The following is a 20126-nucleotide window of genomic DNA, read 5'->3' on the forward strand; positions in this document are numbered from 1 at the left end:
AAACAGTTAATACACTCAGAGTTTAGTCTCTGGAGAGAATCAGTGAATCATGATCATTAAATAAACAAGTTCATCTGATCAGAATTTCTCTTGCATTTTTGCTATAACAAGCTTGTTTTGAAAACAGTTAAAACAGCCAGAAAAAAACAATGTTACAAGAATCAAGAGCCCATCTAAAGCAAACGCTCACCTTCATAACGGTGACTTCAAACTTTATTATTTTCTATAAAACACCCACGCAGAAGGCGACATTCTCGTGTCCTTGTGCAACTTTGCCTAAAAGTTCTCTAAAAGTGACGAAAATTCTGAAATTTTACAGAACATTTGGGACATAAAACGTCCTCTTTTGTTAATGAAAGTGCTGCAGTTTAAGGTTCCTTATATGATTTTAGGGGGAAGTTCCAATTTGGTTAATTTTATGGTCACATAAGAACCATACAAAGAGGATATTTGGGACATTAACAGAACGTTTAATAACGTTCCCGATATGAGTTTAGGGGGATGTTCTATTTTGGTTATTTTATGGTTGCGAACGTTACAAAGAGGACATTTGGGAAGTTAACAGAACGTCCTATAGTAATAGTCCCCTAAACATTCCCAGAACATCCTGAACGTTCCCCAAACCTTAAAAGAATTCCACATCGTGACCATCTCTGAACGTTCTGGGAACATTACTAGACAACATTCTTAACACCAGTGGGGACGTTCTGAGAATGTTCTGGGAACGTAAAATTTCTAGTAACCTAGTAAATATCAAGTAGTAACGGGCGTAATTCAGGACGTTCTGGGAATGTTTAGGGGACTATTACTATAGGACGTTCGGATAACTTATCAAATGTCCTCTTTGTAATGTTCTTGTGCGACCATAAAATAACCAAAATTGAACGTCCCCCTAAAATCATATAAGGAACCTTGAACTGCAGCACTTTCATTACCAAAAGAGGAAGTTTTAGGAACATCCTGAATGTTCTGTAAAATTTCAGAATTTTTGTCACCTTTAGAGAAGTTATAGGCAACATTGCGCAAAGACACGAGAACGTCGCCTTCTATGTACGTGTTTTATAGAAAATAGTAAAGTTTAAAGACACTGTTATGGAGGTGAGCGTTTGCTTTAGATGGGCTCTTAATTCTTAATATTTTAACTTCATTTTTTTTGTTTGTTTGTTTGAGCAAAGAATACAAGAGAAAATCTGATCAGATGAATTTGGTTACTTAGTGATTGTGATTCACTGATCCTCTCCAGAAATTAAAGTGTGTTAATTGTTTGTTTCATTTTGTTTCATAAAATCATTCTACAGACAGAGTTTTGATCAGTGTCTTTTAGACTCACACAGACATCATGAATCAGCGTATGAACATCAACAATGGTGACAATAAACAAAAATCTTTTTTGTGACTTTAGTAGCTTGTTTTGTGATGTTCAGAGTTAATCTGTTTCTGAAAATTTTGTCTCCATTGTTGAGGATCATACGCAGAATCTTGATGTCTGTGTGAGTCTACATGATGCTGTCTGAATTTCTGCACAATGATAAAAACTTTCAAAATATCACAGCAATTTTTATGCATTATCATAGGACTACAACAACATAAAAGAAAGGCAAAAGGAAATAGAAATGATCAGTGAGTAAGGCTGTGAGCAATGAACAACAAAGCCATTTGATCAGAATTTTTGTAAAAAAACGTGCTTTAGACAACAATTATTAGAGCAACAATTGGAGAAAAATTAAAGTTAAAATATCAAGGGTCAGGATCCCAACTAAAGCAAGCACTTACCTCTGTAACGGTGACATTTATAAATTTTGATAAAACATCAACACCTTCATTAAGAAGATTTGTATGAAAGAAATAAAGTCAGAGTGGTTTGTAATAAGTGAAGATACAGAGATCTAGAGAGATCTGTTAGTGTTTAATGTTGTTTCTGTTATCTGAGTTTTGTGAGGTTATCATTGTGCTGGAGAGTAGAGCCTGTACTTCAGTCAGTGATGATCCAGAAACACTGATGTTCTGCTGTGTGTTGCTTTATTTAAAGACAGTAACTGTGTAGTTGCTGATGCAGTGATACAGAAGTTACATTAGCTCATGCATGTGCTGTTGTCAGCTAATGACTTACTGCAAGAGATTTGCATTTTAAAGAAAAGGTTTTATAATATTAATCCAGGAAATACCTGTAAACAGCTTTATTTTTGTAGACACTTAAGAAAAATTAGTTTTTGTTTGGACAGCCGCTTTTGTTTGTCAATTTAGCTTTAATTTTCAATTAAATTTTTTTGACAAGGTCAGCAGGGACGTTCTGAGAACATTTCCAAATAAAATATGGTTCTCTAAACATTCAGAGAATGTCTTGAATGTTCTGTGAAGGTCCGCCAAATAACGTCCCCCAAACCTTAAAAGAACTCGACATCGTGACCGTCTCTGAACGTTCTGGGAACGTTACTAGGCAACGTCCTTAACACCAGTGGGGACGTTCTGAGAATTTTCTGGGAACGTAAAATTTCTAAGCGGGGATCTTATTAATCAATTAATTAATTATTATATATTGAACGACATGTAGCTAAAAGTCAAAGTAACAATTATACCTGCAACCCCAGAGAATGGTAGACATGTACAAACATATCTGAATGCATTTTTAGGAAATGTTCTGTGTTACAAATTTGAACCGATTTATACCGTCCTATCGCAACTATTTTTGACCAGAGACACGACGTTGCTGTCGGACCAATGTTTGCTGGGTTCATACGTCACAATATGGAGCTGGATATGTTATGCAAGTCAAGAAATCATGCACCACAGTAGAAGTATTTTGAGGTCATAACAGTATTGTGCAAGGAAACAATAAGCCATAGCCAAAATAAATTTTTCCAATAAGCCTAGGATGCCATATTGACAATATAGCACAGCCTCTTGTATATTATTGCCTAATGAGTTCTCTTTCATTCAACTTGAACCATTGTTATAGTTCCTCAGTAGTACATTACTGTATAAATGCCCCCAGCCACCCCACTTAATCCTTTTGTAAACCCACAAAATAAAACCAGAGCCCTTTACCATTTTTCAAAGCAGCTGTACGCTGCAGCCACCTTTGAACACGTACTGTTTCATTGTAAATGCTCTGGGCCTAAAACCCAACTAAAGGCATCTGGGTGGCATCGGCAAGCAGGGTTTGGTACTGCCAGGTTAAATTTGAGATCTAACAAACTTTAAAGAAGCAACCTTGAATAGAGCTGGAATCCTTGAATGGAGCTGGAATCAGTGCACCTGCTGGCACCAGACCTTTTTCACCCATGGATTTAGGATACACATTCAAATTACAGAGCCGCAAATGTAACTTGTTTTGAGTCATTGCCGAAGCGGAGGGCATACAAGGATATCTAAAAGCCTGAGGTTATTTAGAGTCATCAAAAAAATAATTGCAACAGAGGGGATCCTAAGGTTTATTTGATTGGCTGAACAATGGCAGATGGGGGGAGTGTTCTGTAAAATTGTTTGAAAATCGGTTTGGTAATGTTAGCTGTGTATAAATCATGCACATAAGCTTTAAATAAATAATTTATTCATCTGATTTATCTGAAACAATAAAAAAGCGAATTAGCATGTTAAAGTGGTGTCTAATTAAAGTATAGTGAAAAACATTGTGCTGTCCTTTACAGATTTCCTAAGCCCTCTCGTTCCTTTGTGATAACAGTTCCTCTAATTGGAGCATTACTTACAGTAACTGAAACTGTAACTGAAAATAAGTCTCTTGTGATTACTATTAGCTCTGGTGCGACTCCAGAGATGGATGGAGGGTTTGTCTCATTAGTGAGGAGACTGTGAATATTGCTTGTGCCGTTCCATTATTCCCTTTTATCTAACGGAAAGGACTGTCCTTTCAAACATGGCTCCAAACGTACTTATTTAAGATGATTATTCTCCTCCCCCTCCATCAAGGTGATTAAATGACATTATTAATTGCCTGTTTTTAAAGTGCTAAATGTTAAGTGATGCATCAAGCAGTCATCCATTCATCTCTGTCAATATTACTATTTACTATTCTGATATTGGCAAATATTGGACATGGCGTCTTATGTAATGTAATATAGGATAAGATTATATTCAGTACACTGCACTTCACAAGCAATCAATAAAGTATATGAGGCCAGGGACAGCACATTTGAAATCCTTTATTGATTCCACATACAGATTATATAAGAGATGAATGTTGCCCAAGAAAGATGCATTTCCCTGATATAGCACCAATAAATCAGCACATTGTTTACTCTAGAAAAAGTGATAGTTGTGTAAATGTTATGACCATTCATAATGTCACAACAGCTTTTTTGTACAGTCTTACCAATATCTGACTGGGTGATTCTCACCAGCTGAATTATGTGAATATTCAAGCATCTGCAGTCTGATGGATTTAAAGATTTACACCTTTTCACGAAAAACTTTGCCCTAAACAATTTGCATTCATGGCTCCGGAACATCCATTATCTGTGAGGATTCAAGTGTAGGGTCATGTTGTGCTATCGGTTATTTTAGGAAATATCTGATTAAATAAAACAAAAATCGATTGATATTCCTTCCTTTGTGTTCCTGAGCTCTGTGAAGATTTGAGAAGGATGTGCTTTTCAGACAGTATGGTGGAGAGGAAAGAAATGATCATTTTTGAATGTGCTGTCATGTTTAAGTTGTGTCTAAGCTGAAATGAGAGCTGAGTTTAATGATTTTAAAATCTGTTTTCCTGCTGTGGTAAATCTCATCACTTTCATGAATTAGATTAGTGTTAGTGTTGAGACCTTTATTACATAATGATTTACAATGACTAACAGTGTGTTGTTGTTTCCTTTGTGCTTTTTTTAATGGAGTTAGGTAGTAGAGCTGCAACTAACGATTATTTTTTCTGTCGACTAATCTAACGATTATTTTTTCGATTAGTCGACTAATCTAACGGTTATTTTTATTAATTTTTTTTTAAATTAATTTAGTGTTCTTTTTTTTGATTAGCTAATGAATCCTTTGGATAACTTTACAAAAAATTATAAGTACAACTTCTAATATAATATTTCAACTTTTCTTATTATTTTTTTTTTCAACTGACTGACTTCTCATGTGATTTATGAGCTTCTACAACTTTTGACCTCCTTACTGAACTCCTTTCCACAAACTGATCGTAGAAATAAAAACAGTATAAATAAAAATGGTAACACTTTACAATAAGGTCTCATTTATTAACATTAATGTATTAACCAACATCAACTAACAATGAGCAATATATTTGCTACAGTAGGGCTATTAATCTTTGTTTATGTTAGTTAATAACAATAGTCATTCATTGTTAGTTAATGATAGTTCACAGTGCATTAACTAATGTTAACAAATGAAACATTATTGTTTGTGTTTAATAAGATTAAGAGAAAACTGTTATTCATTTTTATGGTAACACTTTACAATAAGTGCAACCATAATCACACTCTCTCAATATTCAAAGTGCAAATAAGACCAATTTTTTCTTTGATGCAGAGCTAAGAGATTGTTACAACTACACTGCCCAGCCTAAGATAGCTTTCATATTGAGAGATATCTGTATTCGTCAGAAATCGCGTTTGAATGCGCCCACGCGTTTACTTTAACTTTCACAATGGCGCGTACTCTGTAAATATGGAGCGGCGGCGACCGTTATCCAACTGAATTAAATGTTTTTTTATTTAAATACAAAGCAAAACGACAGTGGAGGCTTAATGTAAACGTAGCGGTGGCATATTCTTTCCTAATCATCCTAACACTCTGTCATGGCAATATCATGAGACTACTTTTTACCTCGACGAGAAATCTCGTCACATTTTAATCTCGCGTCACACCCCTAGTGCTTGTGCATCGCAGTACACCATCTCGGTTTTGCAAAGGGAACAAAGGACCATTTTATTTGGCCTCTGTTTAAAGTATTCCCATACTTTTGATAACGTGGTCTAGGTTTTTGTGATAAAACAGAACTTTCTCCATTCCCAGGAGCAGAAGCCGCCATTACGCGAGATGAATGTAAACAATGTGACGCGTCGACGTGTATTTTCGTAGTCGACGTAATCGATTACGTCGACGCGTTGTTGCAGCTATTAGGTAGGTTACTGATTTAAAGGTCCCGTTCTTCGTGTTTTTTGAAGCTTTGATTGTGTTTATAGTGTGCAATATAACGTGTTCATGTTTCGCGTGTAAAAAAACACAGTATTTTTCACATAATTTACTTATCTGTATACCGCTGTTTCCACTGTCATAAAAACGGGCTGATGACTTCCTTGTTCTATGTAGTCCCTCCTTCAGAAATACGTAACAAGTTCTCATTGTGCCAGCGGTTCCTGTGTTGTGATTCGACAACAGCTTAGCGCATCTTGCCCGGAAAGGTCACGCCTCTTACCATAACGGGGAGATGCATGCGCTCAGTGTTATAGTAAACATGTCTTTAATTTTACCTTATCAATTTGAGCCGGAATCAGACCCGGAGAACATAGATGAAGAGGATCGAGTAGAACCTGTGCAAACATGTCTTTTACAGGATGTGTCACAATGGTAAGCTGTTTATTTACAGTAGGTAACGTTACATAGGCCTAAACATAGAACAATGATTCGCGTGGCTGCAGCTAAACCAGCATGTGGTTAAACAGTAAACAACAGATATAATCAACAAATAATTTAAACTGATCATAACAAACACCAACAATCGATGGTGTCCAGTTGAATTACTACACTTTTTAAAAGTTTTGGTCGGATAAGTTTCAATTGCCATCTAGTTAACAAAGCTAAACAGCGTTGCCCTTTGTGTGATAAGTTACAGAAACTGTTAAACGCACCAACGTAAATAATAAAATGCACTTACCGGTTGTGGTCCACAAACAACGCCTTCTCCAGACAAAGAGGGAACTGCTCCATCTTTCAAAAATAATCTTTGTGCGAATCCGGCATTAAACTGACTGAGATTGAGGAAGCTGTCCTCAGTAAAATGTGCTGCACATAGTTTAACATGTGGATTATAATTTTCGGGAACCGAGTTAAACATAAATTGTAACCACTGATTTCTAAGTACAGCGTCCCTGGGAAGGCCAAACAAAGGTGATTGGACTGCGGGATGAAAATAACAGCGTTTCGACGACATGGCGACAAACACACTCTACAAACGCAACTCTTGCTCTTGTCCGTGGGAGCGCAACAAGACCACGCCCCCTTTTTTGTGTATTCCTGTGGGCGGAGGTTAGTCAAAAAACTGTTTTAGTGACGTCATTAAAGAAGGAAGTAGAGGGATGTAGTCCAAACAGGCCGTTCGTTGTAGGCTATTTCTGTTAAATAAAATATCTCGCTTGGCATTGAACTTTGAGCTTTAAAATTTTACTGATTTTATTTATACTCTAACAACAACATTACACACTAACTAAAGTTGGAAACATGGGATCACGAAGAATGGGACCTTTAAGTTTACTAGCACAGTGCTTTAAAATTTGTGTTAAAATAGTGGCACCTCAGTGCATTGGTGATACTGGCAGTTATTTACAAGAATTTCTAATTCATCTCTGTGGTTAAAAAATTAAGCTCCGGGTAAAAAGAGCATAAAACATGACTCCATGAACATCAGTGAAATGCAGAGATATCAACATCATGTGGCATCAACATCGAACTAATTCAGGAAATAGAAGCTGAGTGATTGTGACCTGCTGTTATTTAACGGCTAAACTTCTGATGACTCACAACTGCATGCCTTCTCTTGTGTCTGTTTGTTTGCATATGATGTGCTCCCAAGCAAACCCCCAATGAGGGGAAATGTCTGGAATAAAAGAGTCGAGGGCAAATGGCTTTATTATAACTTAAGCAGAAATCAGAGGCTTTGAAATTCAGCTGACATTAGGGACATCTGGTGTTTCTGTGCTGCTGTCCAGTTCGCCACAGGCAGGTGAAAACCACAGGCTTTTAATCCACTAACTGTGGACACAGAGCTCCAGAGATACTCAGATATACAAAAAATAAAAATAAATAATAGCAGACCCATGTAAATAAAAACATCATTTTAGTGCTAATACAAGAATTATTCCTTGACAAATGCTGCAAGCTTCTTAGCCCGGGTTGCTCTCCACTAAAGAAAGAAAATAATTTCCCTTGACATGACCTCATGAAGCTGTGAGTTAAGAGACACCAAATAAATGCAGTAAGTCTCTCAGTTCACTGCTTCTAATAGTATCTGATAGCCACTATCAGTACAAAAGCTACATGACTGTCTGTTGCCTACACAGCAGACATCTACTCTTTTAGGCAGTTACCCAACTGGGGTTTCACAAGATTTTGATAAAGGCAAACTGAACAAATACTTTTGGAATTTGAGCAATTTAAAACATTAAATGTAATGCAGGTAGTACATTGTCCCTTATGATGTTAAGCATTAAAAGTAAAAAACCCAGATGGTGTTGAACAATAGTCAAGTCATTTGGAGTTTTTGTATGGTTATCTTTAAAGCTTCATAAGTGCCATACATTTGTACAAACTTAATTGAGATGACATTTGTGGTATATTTATATAAATGCACATAGATTTTATTATCAGTGCAATTATTATTATTATTATTTTTTAAGTAACTGAATATATAATCCACATATTGTGTCCATTAGTCAAAATAGTCAACTTTTACTTGGATTGCAATTAGAACTTTTTATTGGTACTTTTCAGTATTGAATGAAATCAATTTCTCACAGCTTCCCAAAATCTTCATAAAATTGTCTTTGAGGGATATGTGCGATGCTTTGGCCAAAGCATTTTGGCCAAATATCTAATGGAGTTGTTCACTTTGGAGCATATAAATACAATTATCAATTGATTTTTTTTTTTTTAGGGATCATTAATATATTGGCATGTTCATGGTTGTAGCCCTCTTTTCTTATTTTTAAAAACTACAAAATAATATTAATCATGAATGTCATGCTACGAATGTCATAATTTGGCACAAAGCACATCTACGAGTGTGAAATACATTGAGGTGTCACAAAGTGATTGAGTCCAGTGTTCACATAGGTTCGTCAAACACATGGGAATAACAGTGTCCTTCCTTTAGATTGGTGTTTACCCATTCAAGTTGACACTTATCCATCATCATGATAATGACTTGCATCCAGATTGGAGATCTGTTTAACTGACAAAATGCTGGCATGACGAAACATTTAGTTGAAAACTACTTAAAAGAAATTGTGCTTAAAGTTTTTGTCCATATAAATGACTTGTATGTTATCTGTTTGTAGATAACACAGTGACAGTGTTCACTATAAGCGTTTCAATATATGAGAAACAAGTCTTTCTTAGTGTTTGCAGTCTGTGAAATATCACCTTCTCTGTTGTTCAGTGTGGAGGTTCTTGGTTAGCTGTTATAGACTTATACGATTCCCTCACTGCGTTTACTCCTCCACACCACTAAAGCAGTCATGAGTAGCGTCACCAGAATGGGCACCACGATAAAAGGCCCCAAGATCCGATTGGGTGGGTCGTGAAGCAGCCGTCCAGACAATGAACAGTCATGGAAGTAGTGCCTGTGCACCCGGATGAAGAATTCATCCACCATTTGGTTGGGCCAGAAACAGTTCATCTTCAGAGCCACGAGGAACGTGCAGTTGGTCAGTTCTCCATAGGACCTTTAGAAGAGGAAACAGGAGATTAATGTTGAATGTTTGCATAAGATGGTGTTGTGCACTTTTAAAGGTGAATGACTGTGTAATTTTTTAATATTAAAATACTTTCTCTTTTCCCGTAGGAGACAGGAGATGTACAGAGCCAACTATACTGAAGCCACGCATATGTTTATTTCCCAGAGAGTGTAAACACTGTGGCACTTTCAAAACATTGCTCTTTTGGAGCGGTTCTACATACAGTTTTAAGCTAATTGCAGTGGCTTCTAGCTTTTGCAACTTCAAAACAATTAATCAAATTGCTAATGCATCGCATGTTTTCTTGAAAGTGTAATCTATTAAATGCAATCTACCACTAAACTTTAAGCGTCTCTATAATGTGTTCTTTTCTTAATTTGCAGGACTTGTTTTGTGTGTTTTATGGAGGGCTAGGCTAATCAGGCCAATATAAGACTATTAAAGGGTTAGGTCACTCAAAAATGACATTTCTGTCATTAAGTACTCACCCTCATGTCGTTCATCTTTGAAACACAAATTAAGACATTTTTAATGAAATCTAAGAGTTTCTGAGCCACACATAGACAGCAACATCATTGCATCTTTCAAGGCCCAGAAAGGTGATAAAGACATCATAACATAACATAATAATGTCGAACCACTGTAGTCACACGGACATTTTAACAATGTCTTTACTACCTTTCTGGGCCTTGAAAGGTGCAATGACGTTGTTGCTTATGTGTGGTTCAGAAACCCTCAGATTTCATCAAAAATATCTTAATTTGTGTACCGAAGATGAACAAAGGTCTTACAGGTTTGGAAAGACATGAGGGTGAGTACTTGTTGACAGAAATTTGCTACCCCTTTTTTGTATAATACAAATGACCATTAGAAATTAGACATTATAAAACTGAACCAAGATCAGCTAAAAACCATAGACATTGGTTCATCGGTTCACTAATCTCATTCCCTACAGGTAAACCATTGAACTTTCGAAATGCTTCAGTACTGCCTCATTTACTGAAATCACATGACCTTAGTAGTTTGATACTACTCGTTCGAAGCAAAAATATGTGCAAAGGTTTTAAAGCTTCACAGAGCAGTGTTTTGAAAGTGCCCATCACTAATGGCCATACCTGAAACAATTTTCTCTAAGATAAAATTGCACGATTTTATTGGTAACACTGCTTTATTGACATACAAAAGACATTCAAGGAATCTGGTTGATATTGTTTTGCATTTGCTTTTAAATTTACATAGTGATATTTAAATTAAGTTATTGAAGATATTTTTTAATAAGTAGACATTTGTTCAAAAACGTAATTTTTGCAATTTCACTTGGTGCCACCAGTGATGCAGAAATCACACAATTGACTTAAAAATTTATATCAATTTAATATGTGCTGAAATATAAAAGCACAATAAAAGAAATAATCACACCAAAACCTGCAAGATTTCAAGACTGTACTTTAAGAACCATGAAAAAACTAAACAAAAGCAGCATATTTTGGATCTCACATGTGCTAACTATTTGCATAGGTTCACACGAATCTCTTTGGTCCTGTTCCTAATCGTCCATAAAATGCACGTCTGCATATTTGTGTGTGAGAGTGTGCATGATAAATGTCTTTATTAAGCTGAATTAATGATTCTTTCAGTGACCGTTAAGGAGCCCTGATGGAATGAGATCACTCCAATAATGATGATGATGGTGATGAAGACTGAAGGAGCTCAAGGAGAGGTTGTACTTCAGATGAGCTCTTAATAGGCCCCTGTGTGAGTGTTAGACCCCGTAACCTCCCCCCTCCCCCGAGCTGTCTATTTTTAAGCCCAGTCAGCCTAGCGTGGGATGCCTGGCATAACCAGTGCAGACTTTTAATCAAGAGTTTTCTTCCGGGCCTGTTTTAGGGGCTGGGGCAGACTGCACACCGCCTCCCCTCACATTTCACCCCGAGGGATAAAGATGGCTTGCAGGATGGCAGCTCAAACACTCGGGCAGTGCAAAAAGCACGTCTCATCTTCCCAAAGCGGCATGTGTGACACATATGGGTGTCTAGGTCACTCCTGTGTGCACAGCCAGGCTGTAGAGGCTAAGGGTGTTTAGGTAAAGGAAATGGAATGAATTAAAGAAGCCAGCAGAGAATGACTGGAACTACTGCAAATTCAGGAGAGGGGTTTAAAGGATTGACTTGGAAACTGAATTTAAAACACTGAGCTGCACTTTATTTCAGTTGCACTGCATTATTAAATGCATGTCCTTTTTTATAGTATAATTTAATCGATATTATAACTACTTATACAATATTTGATTTTAAACTTGAAATTTGTCTTTTTCTTTTTATAATGATTTCATGGTCTATTTCTTTCATAACTTTCAGAACGATTTTTATATAAAAATGTGCTATATAGGCTTTTTTTTTTTTTTTTTTGCTCAGTGTTTGTATCTGTGTGCCTGTGTACCACTGAAAACTGTTAAAACAAAACAACAGAAAAAAGAAATAATTTGTGGTAGACATTTACTAATGGTGAGAGTGAGTCAGTTTTACTGAAATTAAAGTTCAGGAGAAGCTCCAGCTTCTGTTAAACCCTGTCTGTTAATGGACTGACCCTGAACTCACACCTCTGACCATCTCTGTCTGCCTGTGTATTTATAGCATTCACATTAAAGACTAAAATAAACAAAGAACCATCCAACTGTATACCCACAATGGACTGTTAAATAGTATGTAAATAGCACTGCATTTATTTCCCTCATTTCACTTTTAATGGTGTTTGCTAAGACAAGCATCTTTATTATTATTGCTCATACTTGAAGTGAACATCTTATCACTGCTCATACTTAAGATTAGTGAACAAAACTCTAAATGTATTAAACTTTGGCACATAACTCACTGCTTTTGGCTGAATAACTTTAGTAGCTTTAATAAACTCTCTACTATTAAACATGAACACAATCATGCAGTGAAGACTATGCCAGTAATTGAAGCCATTTTAATTTGCATTAGTTTTTGATGATGTGCTTTCTTTTTCCTGTTTCTGAATGTTTACCCCTTACATTTTTCACTCTTTATTATATTGCAGCCATTTGCTAAAATCATTTAAGTTCATTTTTTTTCCTCATTAATGTACACACAGCACCCCATATTGACAGAAAAACACAGAATTGTTGATATTTTTGCAGATTTATTAAAAAAGAAAAACAGAAAAATAACATGGTCCTAAGTATTTAGACCCTTTGCTGTGACACTCATATATTTAACTCAGGTGCTGTCCATTTCTTCTGATCATCCTTGAAATGGTTCTACACCTTCATTTGAGTCCAGCTGAGTTTGATTATACTGATTGGACTTGATTAGGAAAGCCACACACCTGTCTATATAAGACCTTACAGCTCACAGTGCATGTCAGAGCTAATGAGAATCATGAGGTCAAAGGAACTGCCTGAAGAGCTCAGAGACAGAATTGTGGCAAGGCACAGATCTGGCCAAGGTTACAAAAAAAATTCTGCTGGTTGACGACTGGTTGCAATCGAGGGAAAGATGAATGTGGCCAAGTATCCTGGACGAAAACCTTCTCCATAGTGCTCAGGAACTCAGACTGGGCCAAAGGTTTACCGGGGGAGGGGGGACCTTTGGCCCAGTCTGAGTTTCTGAGCACTCTGGAGAAGGTTTTCGTCCAGGATACTTGGCCACATTCATCTTCAACCTGACAGAACTGGAGAGGATCTGCAAGGAGGAATGGCAGAGGATCCCCAAATCCAAGTGTGAAAAACTTGTTGCATCTTTCCCAAAAAGACTCATGGCTGTATTAGATCAAAAGGGTGCTTCTACTAAATACTGAGCAAAGGGTCTGAATACTTAGGACCATGTGATATTTCAGATTTTCTTTTTTAATAAATCTGCAAAAATGTCAACAATTCTGTGTTTTTCTTCAATATGGAGTGCTGTGTGTACATTAATGAGGAAAAAAAATTAACAAAAGATTTTAGCAAATGGCTGCAATATAACAAAGAGTGAAAAATTTAAGGGGGTCTGAATACTTTCCGTACCCACTGTATATTTCATATACAAACAGTATAAATGGCATAGTCCCATAGTGACATTTCATAGGGCCCTAAAGTGGTAGCCATCATGAACGTGAGAGAATCAGAAATCTAATATCATATCCGCTCCAGGTGTATGTTATAAAGCTCTGCACATAAGGTTGTGCCCTTCATCTCTACATCAGTCATCAAATTTTCTCATGAATCTGTTTTAAACACTATGCCATTGTAAGCCTATAATAAATTCATGTAATTTGAAAGACATTTTGGTTAGAGAATCTGCCTAATTCATTAGAAGCAAATACACATCAAACCAGGATGAGATGTGCTCAGCTTTCTGAAAAATAATCCTCTGGTTTCTGCTCTGCTGAAGAGACAAATGAGTATTTCTGTTTATATTTAACTACTTCATCCAACTGTACAGAGTGATGAAGAGATGTCAAACGTATCATCACCAGTATGAACAGAAACAGCTGTGGCAATATTTAGCCTGTAGCATCAGTTTGAGAGGAAGTAATTTAGTGAACGATATAAATTTGAATGTTATATCACAAGGAACCCTGGGAGCTTCATTTTTGCCCTGTCAAAACCTATTACCATGCAATTAACAAGTGAATACAGATAAGATGAAGCAATTCTGATCCTCTGACTCCAGATGTGAGACGTTGTATTAAGGCCATCATTTACTTTCATGTCGTTTCAAACCCGTATGACTTTCTTCTGTGGAACACAATAGATGTTGAGGCAGAATAATGTCTTAAATTTAGGGCGGGTTCCTCACACAATACTATCTTCAGACGACCACAATGGCAGCTTTTATGATGCTAATCTTTTTTTGCATAATTATACAAAATTACAGCTTAACTGACTAAATAAAACTTTAGATAAAATAATAAACGAGATAAAACTTTATAAGCGGCAAATTAATTGGTTGTGGGGGAAACAGTGTCACAAGAAGGACAGTCAAAAATTGTGTAAACATGAATATAACCATTTTCACACAATAAATATTTAAATGTTTATTTCACGCTTATTTCACATAGGTTTAAGTCAAGTTTTGATGGATTTTGTACATCTGGGACAAAGGTACAACAAAATATAGACAGGGAATTTGAAAAGTAGAAATAAATGATGACAGCAGTTTAAACTTGTATGCAATCTCAATTTAATTTTCACATTCAGTTCAATTAAGATTTACTGTACATTATTTTATTATCATTTTAATTAATCTTTGTATTTAAGAGGAAAGTCTTAAGGAAGAAGCTGCACAAAAGTCTGTTTTAAGTTGTTTTGCACTTGAATAAACTAATACGATAATAGTATACAGAGTTTAAAGCTCAGCAAGTCTTTCAGTCTATAATGGGTGACTGCTGGTGCTTTTCTTCATTGACCGTGTGATGAGAAAGTCTCCCTGCAGCTTTCAGTCTTGTAAGACAGCAGATTGAATTTCAAAATGGTTTAACAACACTAAATATAACTTGTGTGACAGGACAGAGACACTCAGGGACAAACATCAACACACAAAGACCATGACTACGGCACACTCGCACTGTTCATGCGGGACGTGAGGGTTTCCTGCCACCATAACCAGTCACAGAATAAAGATCGCAATCATTTCCCTGATCGATCATTGCCTAGTTGGCACTGCACTATTTGTCAATAAAAGCCTCTTTGCAAAGCCTGCAGTACATTGTGACAAATTCACGAAACAATCTAAATTTCAGCTCATGCTCAAATATTACATTGCTAAAATCATTATTCTTAATCTGTTTGGCAAATAAATAAATAAATACATGGTAAATATAGTTACGATTTAAAATAAAATGCCAAATGGGGAAGAAAAATAAATTTAAGGGGAAAACACCCCACTGACAATTTTTTGTATTTTTTGGCAATAACTACTTTTCAGTATCTCATGCTAAACATAGCATGTTTACATATTTGTACTTTTGATTTTTGGATCGAAACAGCACATTCAATTGAGGACTGTTTGTAGCAGTGATCCAGATGATCATATACTCGATGATCCAGAAACGTCCTTTAAAACATCTCGAGCATGTGTCTCTGCAACAGTTAGAGAAGCAGTTGATCTCTGGATGCTAAAGGTGATGAGAATTGTTGAAATATACTGTAAAGTGTCTCCCTCTTGTTGGCTCTTTCAGTCATTAAGTGTCATCAAGGCTGACAGACGGGTTAAATGCTTTCAAGTGTGGTCACATTCCACAGAGCTAATGGAAACTATCCCACAAACACCTTGACTGTAATGTGAATGGCGCATGCCCTGGGGAACAGATGGACATTGGGATCAGAATCTTAACCCTGCGACTGCATGGGGAGCAGAAGGATTTTAAGGGGGGCATCTTCCCCTATTGATATACAGTTGGGTATTACAGAATTTACTATGGCAGTATAATGATACTTTCCCTATGTAGTTCATATAACTTCCAAGCACAGACACTGCAGGAAGTTTTCTGTCACTTTGTATCACAGCATTCAGATCCTACATTTTTACTCCAGGACCGTCTGTGAAGCAGCAACTCTAGGTTTTAGTATTCCCTTTGCCGTCACCAAAACAGTCACTCTTCTTTCTCTGCTCTCCTTTAGTTTCTCTCTCACTTTCCAAGTGATCACATGAGCTGCCTGTCCTCATGCAGTCTCATCAGGAACAGGACAACAGGTCACAGAGGGCCCAAAGAGTCAGAACTGGCTAAACACCAGATGGTGTACACAGAAATGATGGGTACAATGAGTCAAGACACCTGAGCTCGAGTTACAGGATCTCTGACGTATTACGTGCTTGAAGAAGGTCGCATCCATCATGGAATAGATTTCTGGAGAGGCCAAAGGGTAATAGCCTCTAATATTTTCTGCCATATATACTCTGGGCGCTCTCATGGCCTGAAAACATCACCCTTGTGTGTCTGAATTAATAACAGCTTTAGCCACTAGAAGTCTCTGGAAGTGTGCCTCCTACTTTTAAATTAGACCATTCATTTTTTAAATTAAACTCAATATAATTTAATTTTAGCAACAAAGAACATTTATTAGCAGACTAATTATGCCCTTTTTGAACACATTAACCTTTTGAGCGGTACGGTCCCACATATGGGATTTACAATGTTCAGCGACGCCACATAACTGCCAGATTCAAACTGTGCTTTTGGGCTTTGGCTGTGAGACGGACGCACACAGCGTTTGTCATATATCACAACTATGCAGTGTTTTCAGCCACATAATGTTTTTTTTTAAGGTTTCAGACATTTAAATACACATAAGCCCTAGTACAACAATACATTTAGAGTTTGTAAAATACACACTTATGTCAGACCTCAGTGAAAGCAGCAATAACAATCCATTCAAATATAATTTTCCGACGTTTATTCATATCAGACACACATAATGTTTGATCAATTTTTCTTCCAGTTCACCAGCCACTTACCTGCATATATTTGGGGAGAAACTGATGAATTCACGTGCTGTAAATCCGACTGACAGGACCCATCTCCATTATAGATCAAGATAAAGATAATTTATAAAGGTTTTAAAACGACAAAACACACTCACTTACACATATCAGATAGTTGGTGATATGGTAAGCAAAGTTGTGAATATTTTAAATAAAAATGGAAAAACAAAATAATAGCAATCCATTTGTCATAGAGTGTTATTGTGCATACAGCATACGTGACAAGCATGACGCATCGCCATGGAAACAATAAGGGCAAATGTTCTAAAATAATGGTTGCTTTTAAAAAAAAACTCACTCTGGGGGGTCAGCTAGAATATTTTAAACTTGCTTTAGGTTTGACATTTTGTCTCCCAGTTTGACTAATCCAGATAATGCACATCAAAAATCTGACAACATAGACCAGGCAAATTTAAAAGATTCAGACCAGAAATGTGTTGGTCAAATTTTAGCTTGAATCATGCCTTAAGCCGTGCACACACTTAACGATTGTAAGGCCGATTATGAATGTAAATTAATACTTATGACTGATCGCGCTCAAACGTGTCCAGTCAGAGCCAGTTGCGTTCAGTCTGTGATTACAGTCGGTGTTCAAATTCCATGTGTGAGTATATAAATCGGCTTCAGTCGAAAGAAACAATCGGTATGTGTGTTCAGTTCAGTCTTAGAATGTTTCAGCTAATCGTTAGGTGTGTCCCCGGCTTTAGCTGTCATGTAACCATTAGCAGAATCAAGCCCTGAAGCACCAGACATTCCTTTCTTTACTAACTATATACTGACAGTGTCGAAAATCAACTCAGTTACTTGTTATCTGTTGTAAGTAATGGCACAAAAATAGTTAAGGCTAGTGCTGCCCATTTCTCAACTAAGTTTTGGAGTTGCTGTAACTGCCAAATCTCATTGAGTACATGCACATATTCAACCATGATGCTTCGATACACTTTTTTTTCTTCTTCTTTTTTTTTTTTCTTCTGTTTTTGGACAGCTTGACAGCTCTTAGTCACCATACTATGCAATTTCATTGTATGGAGGGAAAAAAAAACATTTTTTTTTTTGTGCTCCACAGAAAAAAGAAAATCCAGTTTGGAACAACTTCGGGTGTGTATTTTCATTTTTGGGTGAACTATTTCATTAAAATAGTGTCTTGCAATAACCTGAAACCACAGCAGGATCTCAAGAAGCTGATTTTATGTCTCCAATTCGATGTTTGCTCTTTATTAAAACTCTTGGGATCTGTTTTGAGCTTGTTAAATCAGTAGCAAAACACTTCGCAGTTATGTTTTAATACGTTCCTTAATCTAATTTCTTCAGAAAAGTGGAAATTGTTTTAGACAAACACCTGCCTATAATTCCAGCTCTGCATTGTTAATTTGTATATATTTTATGAGTTTATTTTGCCTCCAGACTGTGCTTTAAGAGGAGTTTAATGAGCATGCCGGCACACACAGGAATGACCCTTGGCAGGGCAAAAGGGTATGTCTGTAGATTGCTGGTTTTCGCCGAAGCAGTTAAATTCTTCATTGCCCAGGTGAGACAATTTGCTGAAGCACAAGAGTGCTTGCCGCCTCTGATCGCTTGTATATAACCTTAATTACCTACAGTTGACTGCCCTCAGTGCTCGATAAGTCTTACATCACCATTTCTAGGCTCATTGGAGGCCACACGCCGTTCTGTGTAGCTCAGCCCTCATCCCAGACCTGTGGCTGTCTCTAGACAGTGCTTTGTGCATAATTGAGCAATGGAGTTGGATGACCTCGTGGAGGGAGCCGAGAGGCCATACATACTTTAATGAGCGCTGTTTCACAGGTGAGTGAGGCACTTGAACCTGCTTCCAGATCTGAGAACACCATGAAGTCCCCTGAGCTATGAAAGAGCAACCGTTGAGCAGTAACATTCTTCTGTAGGAAGGCTGACAAATTGAGCCTGGAGTCGAACTCAATGGTAAAAAAAAAAAAGTACTGCATTGAATCATGGAGTAGTTTTGTACACTTTTTGTCCTACCATGACAGATTTATGCCATGCATTTTCTATTGATATATATAAAAAAAGTGTGGCATCAATCATATTTGATGTACTCTGTATATTAAATAAAGCCAGCTAACTTAAGTCTGTGCTTGTTATTGAGGTTTATTTAAGGTTTATAAATCATTTAAAAATATTGTTAGCCAGGATTTAAGGCTTCAATTTTGTTTGGTGGGCTAAAGCTCTTCTAATGTAAAAAAGCACAAAATGAAATACCAAAGATCAAGATCACGACAAACCATTATACACAGTTAGCAGAATTTATGACTCAATGTCTAAAGAGAATCGCTCAAACTGCTTTTAATAAAGTTGATGTAAATAATCATTTTGTGTTATAAATAATGGCTGAGTATAACAACACCCACAGGAATCAATCGGACTCTCCAACACAATCATTTTTGTTTGCAACTTCAGGGCAACATTAGGTTTTGATCTGAATAACAACAAATGCACCAGCAGTTTTGTTACTGAACACAAAGACAGTTTTGCTATGACAATCACTCCACTTCTGAGTGGAGCAAAAATCTGGGTTAAAGTGAGGTACTTACAGTCAGGGACGTGCACAGGAATTTTGAGGGGCAGTTGCTCTGACCTAAAAAAAGGGCACTCCCCTAACTGAGCAACCCCCCTGTGCACGTCCCTGCTTACAGTGGAAGTGAATGAGGTAAATCCATAATTGAAATATTCAATAGACAACCAAGTTCTTCAGTAATTGGCCCCTTTCACTTCCATTATAAGTGCATTACCGTATAACATCATTTTTAAAAATGTCATAATTTAAACACCCTCATGTTGTTCCAAACCTGTTTGACTTTCTTTGTTCTGTGGAAAACAAGAAGTATTTGGAAGAATACTAGTAACCAAACAGTTTTGGTTTCCATTGACTTTCTTTTGTATGGACAAAACAACAGCAACAACAACAACAAACAAACAAACAAACAAACAGTGAGACATTTTCAAAATATCTTCT

General features: G+C 36.7%; 1 protein-coding gene across 1 annotated transcript in view; it reads right to left on the reverse strand.

Annotated features, from left to right (window-relative positions):
- Positions 1 to 7803: 7803 nt before the first annotated feature.
- The window catches only part of ramp1 (receptor activity modifying protein 1), a 35422-nt gene continuing 23099 nt past the window's right edge, over positions 7804 to 20126 (reverse strand). Inside the window, exon 3 of the mRNA XM_048193675.1 lies at positions 7804 to 9635. Within this exon, the coding sequence (XP_048049632.1) occupies positions 9380 to 9635 (256 nt within the window). The 3' untranslated portion in view covers positions 7804 to 9379. The remainder of the gene's footprint in view (positions 9636 to 20126) is intronic.

This window comes from Megalobrama amblycephala, linkage group LG6 (genome assembly GCF_018812025.1).
Source record: "Megalobrama amblycephala isolate DHTTF-2021 linkage group LG6, ASM1881202v1, whole genome shotgun sequence".
Lineage (NCBI taxonomy): Eukaryota > Metazoa > Chordata > Actinopteri > Cypriniformes > Xenocyprididae > Megalobrama > Megalobrama amblycephala.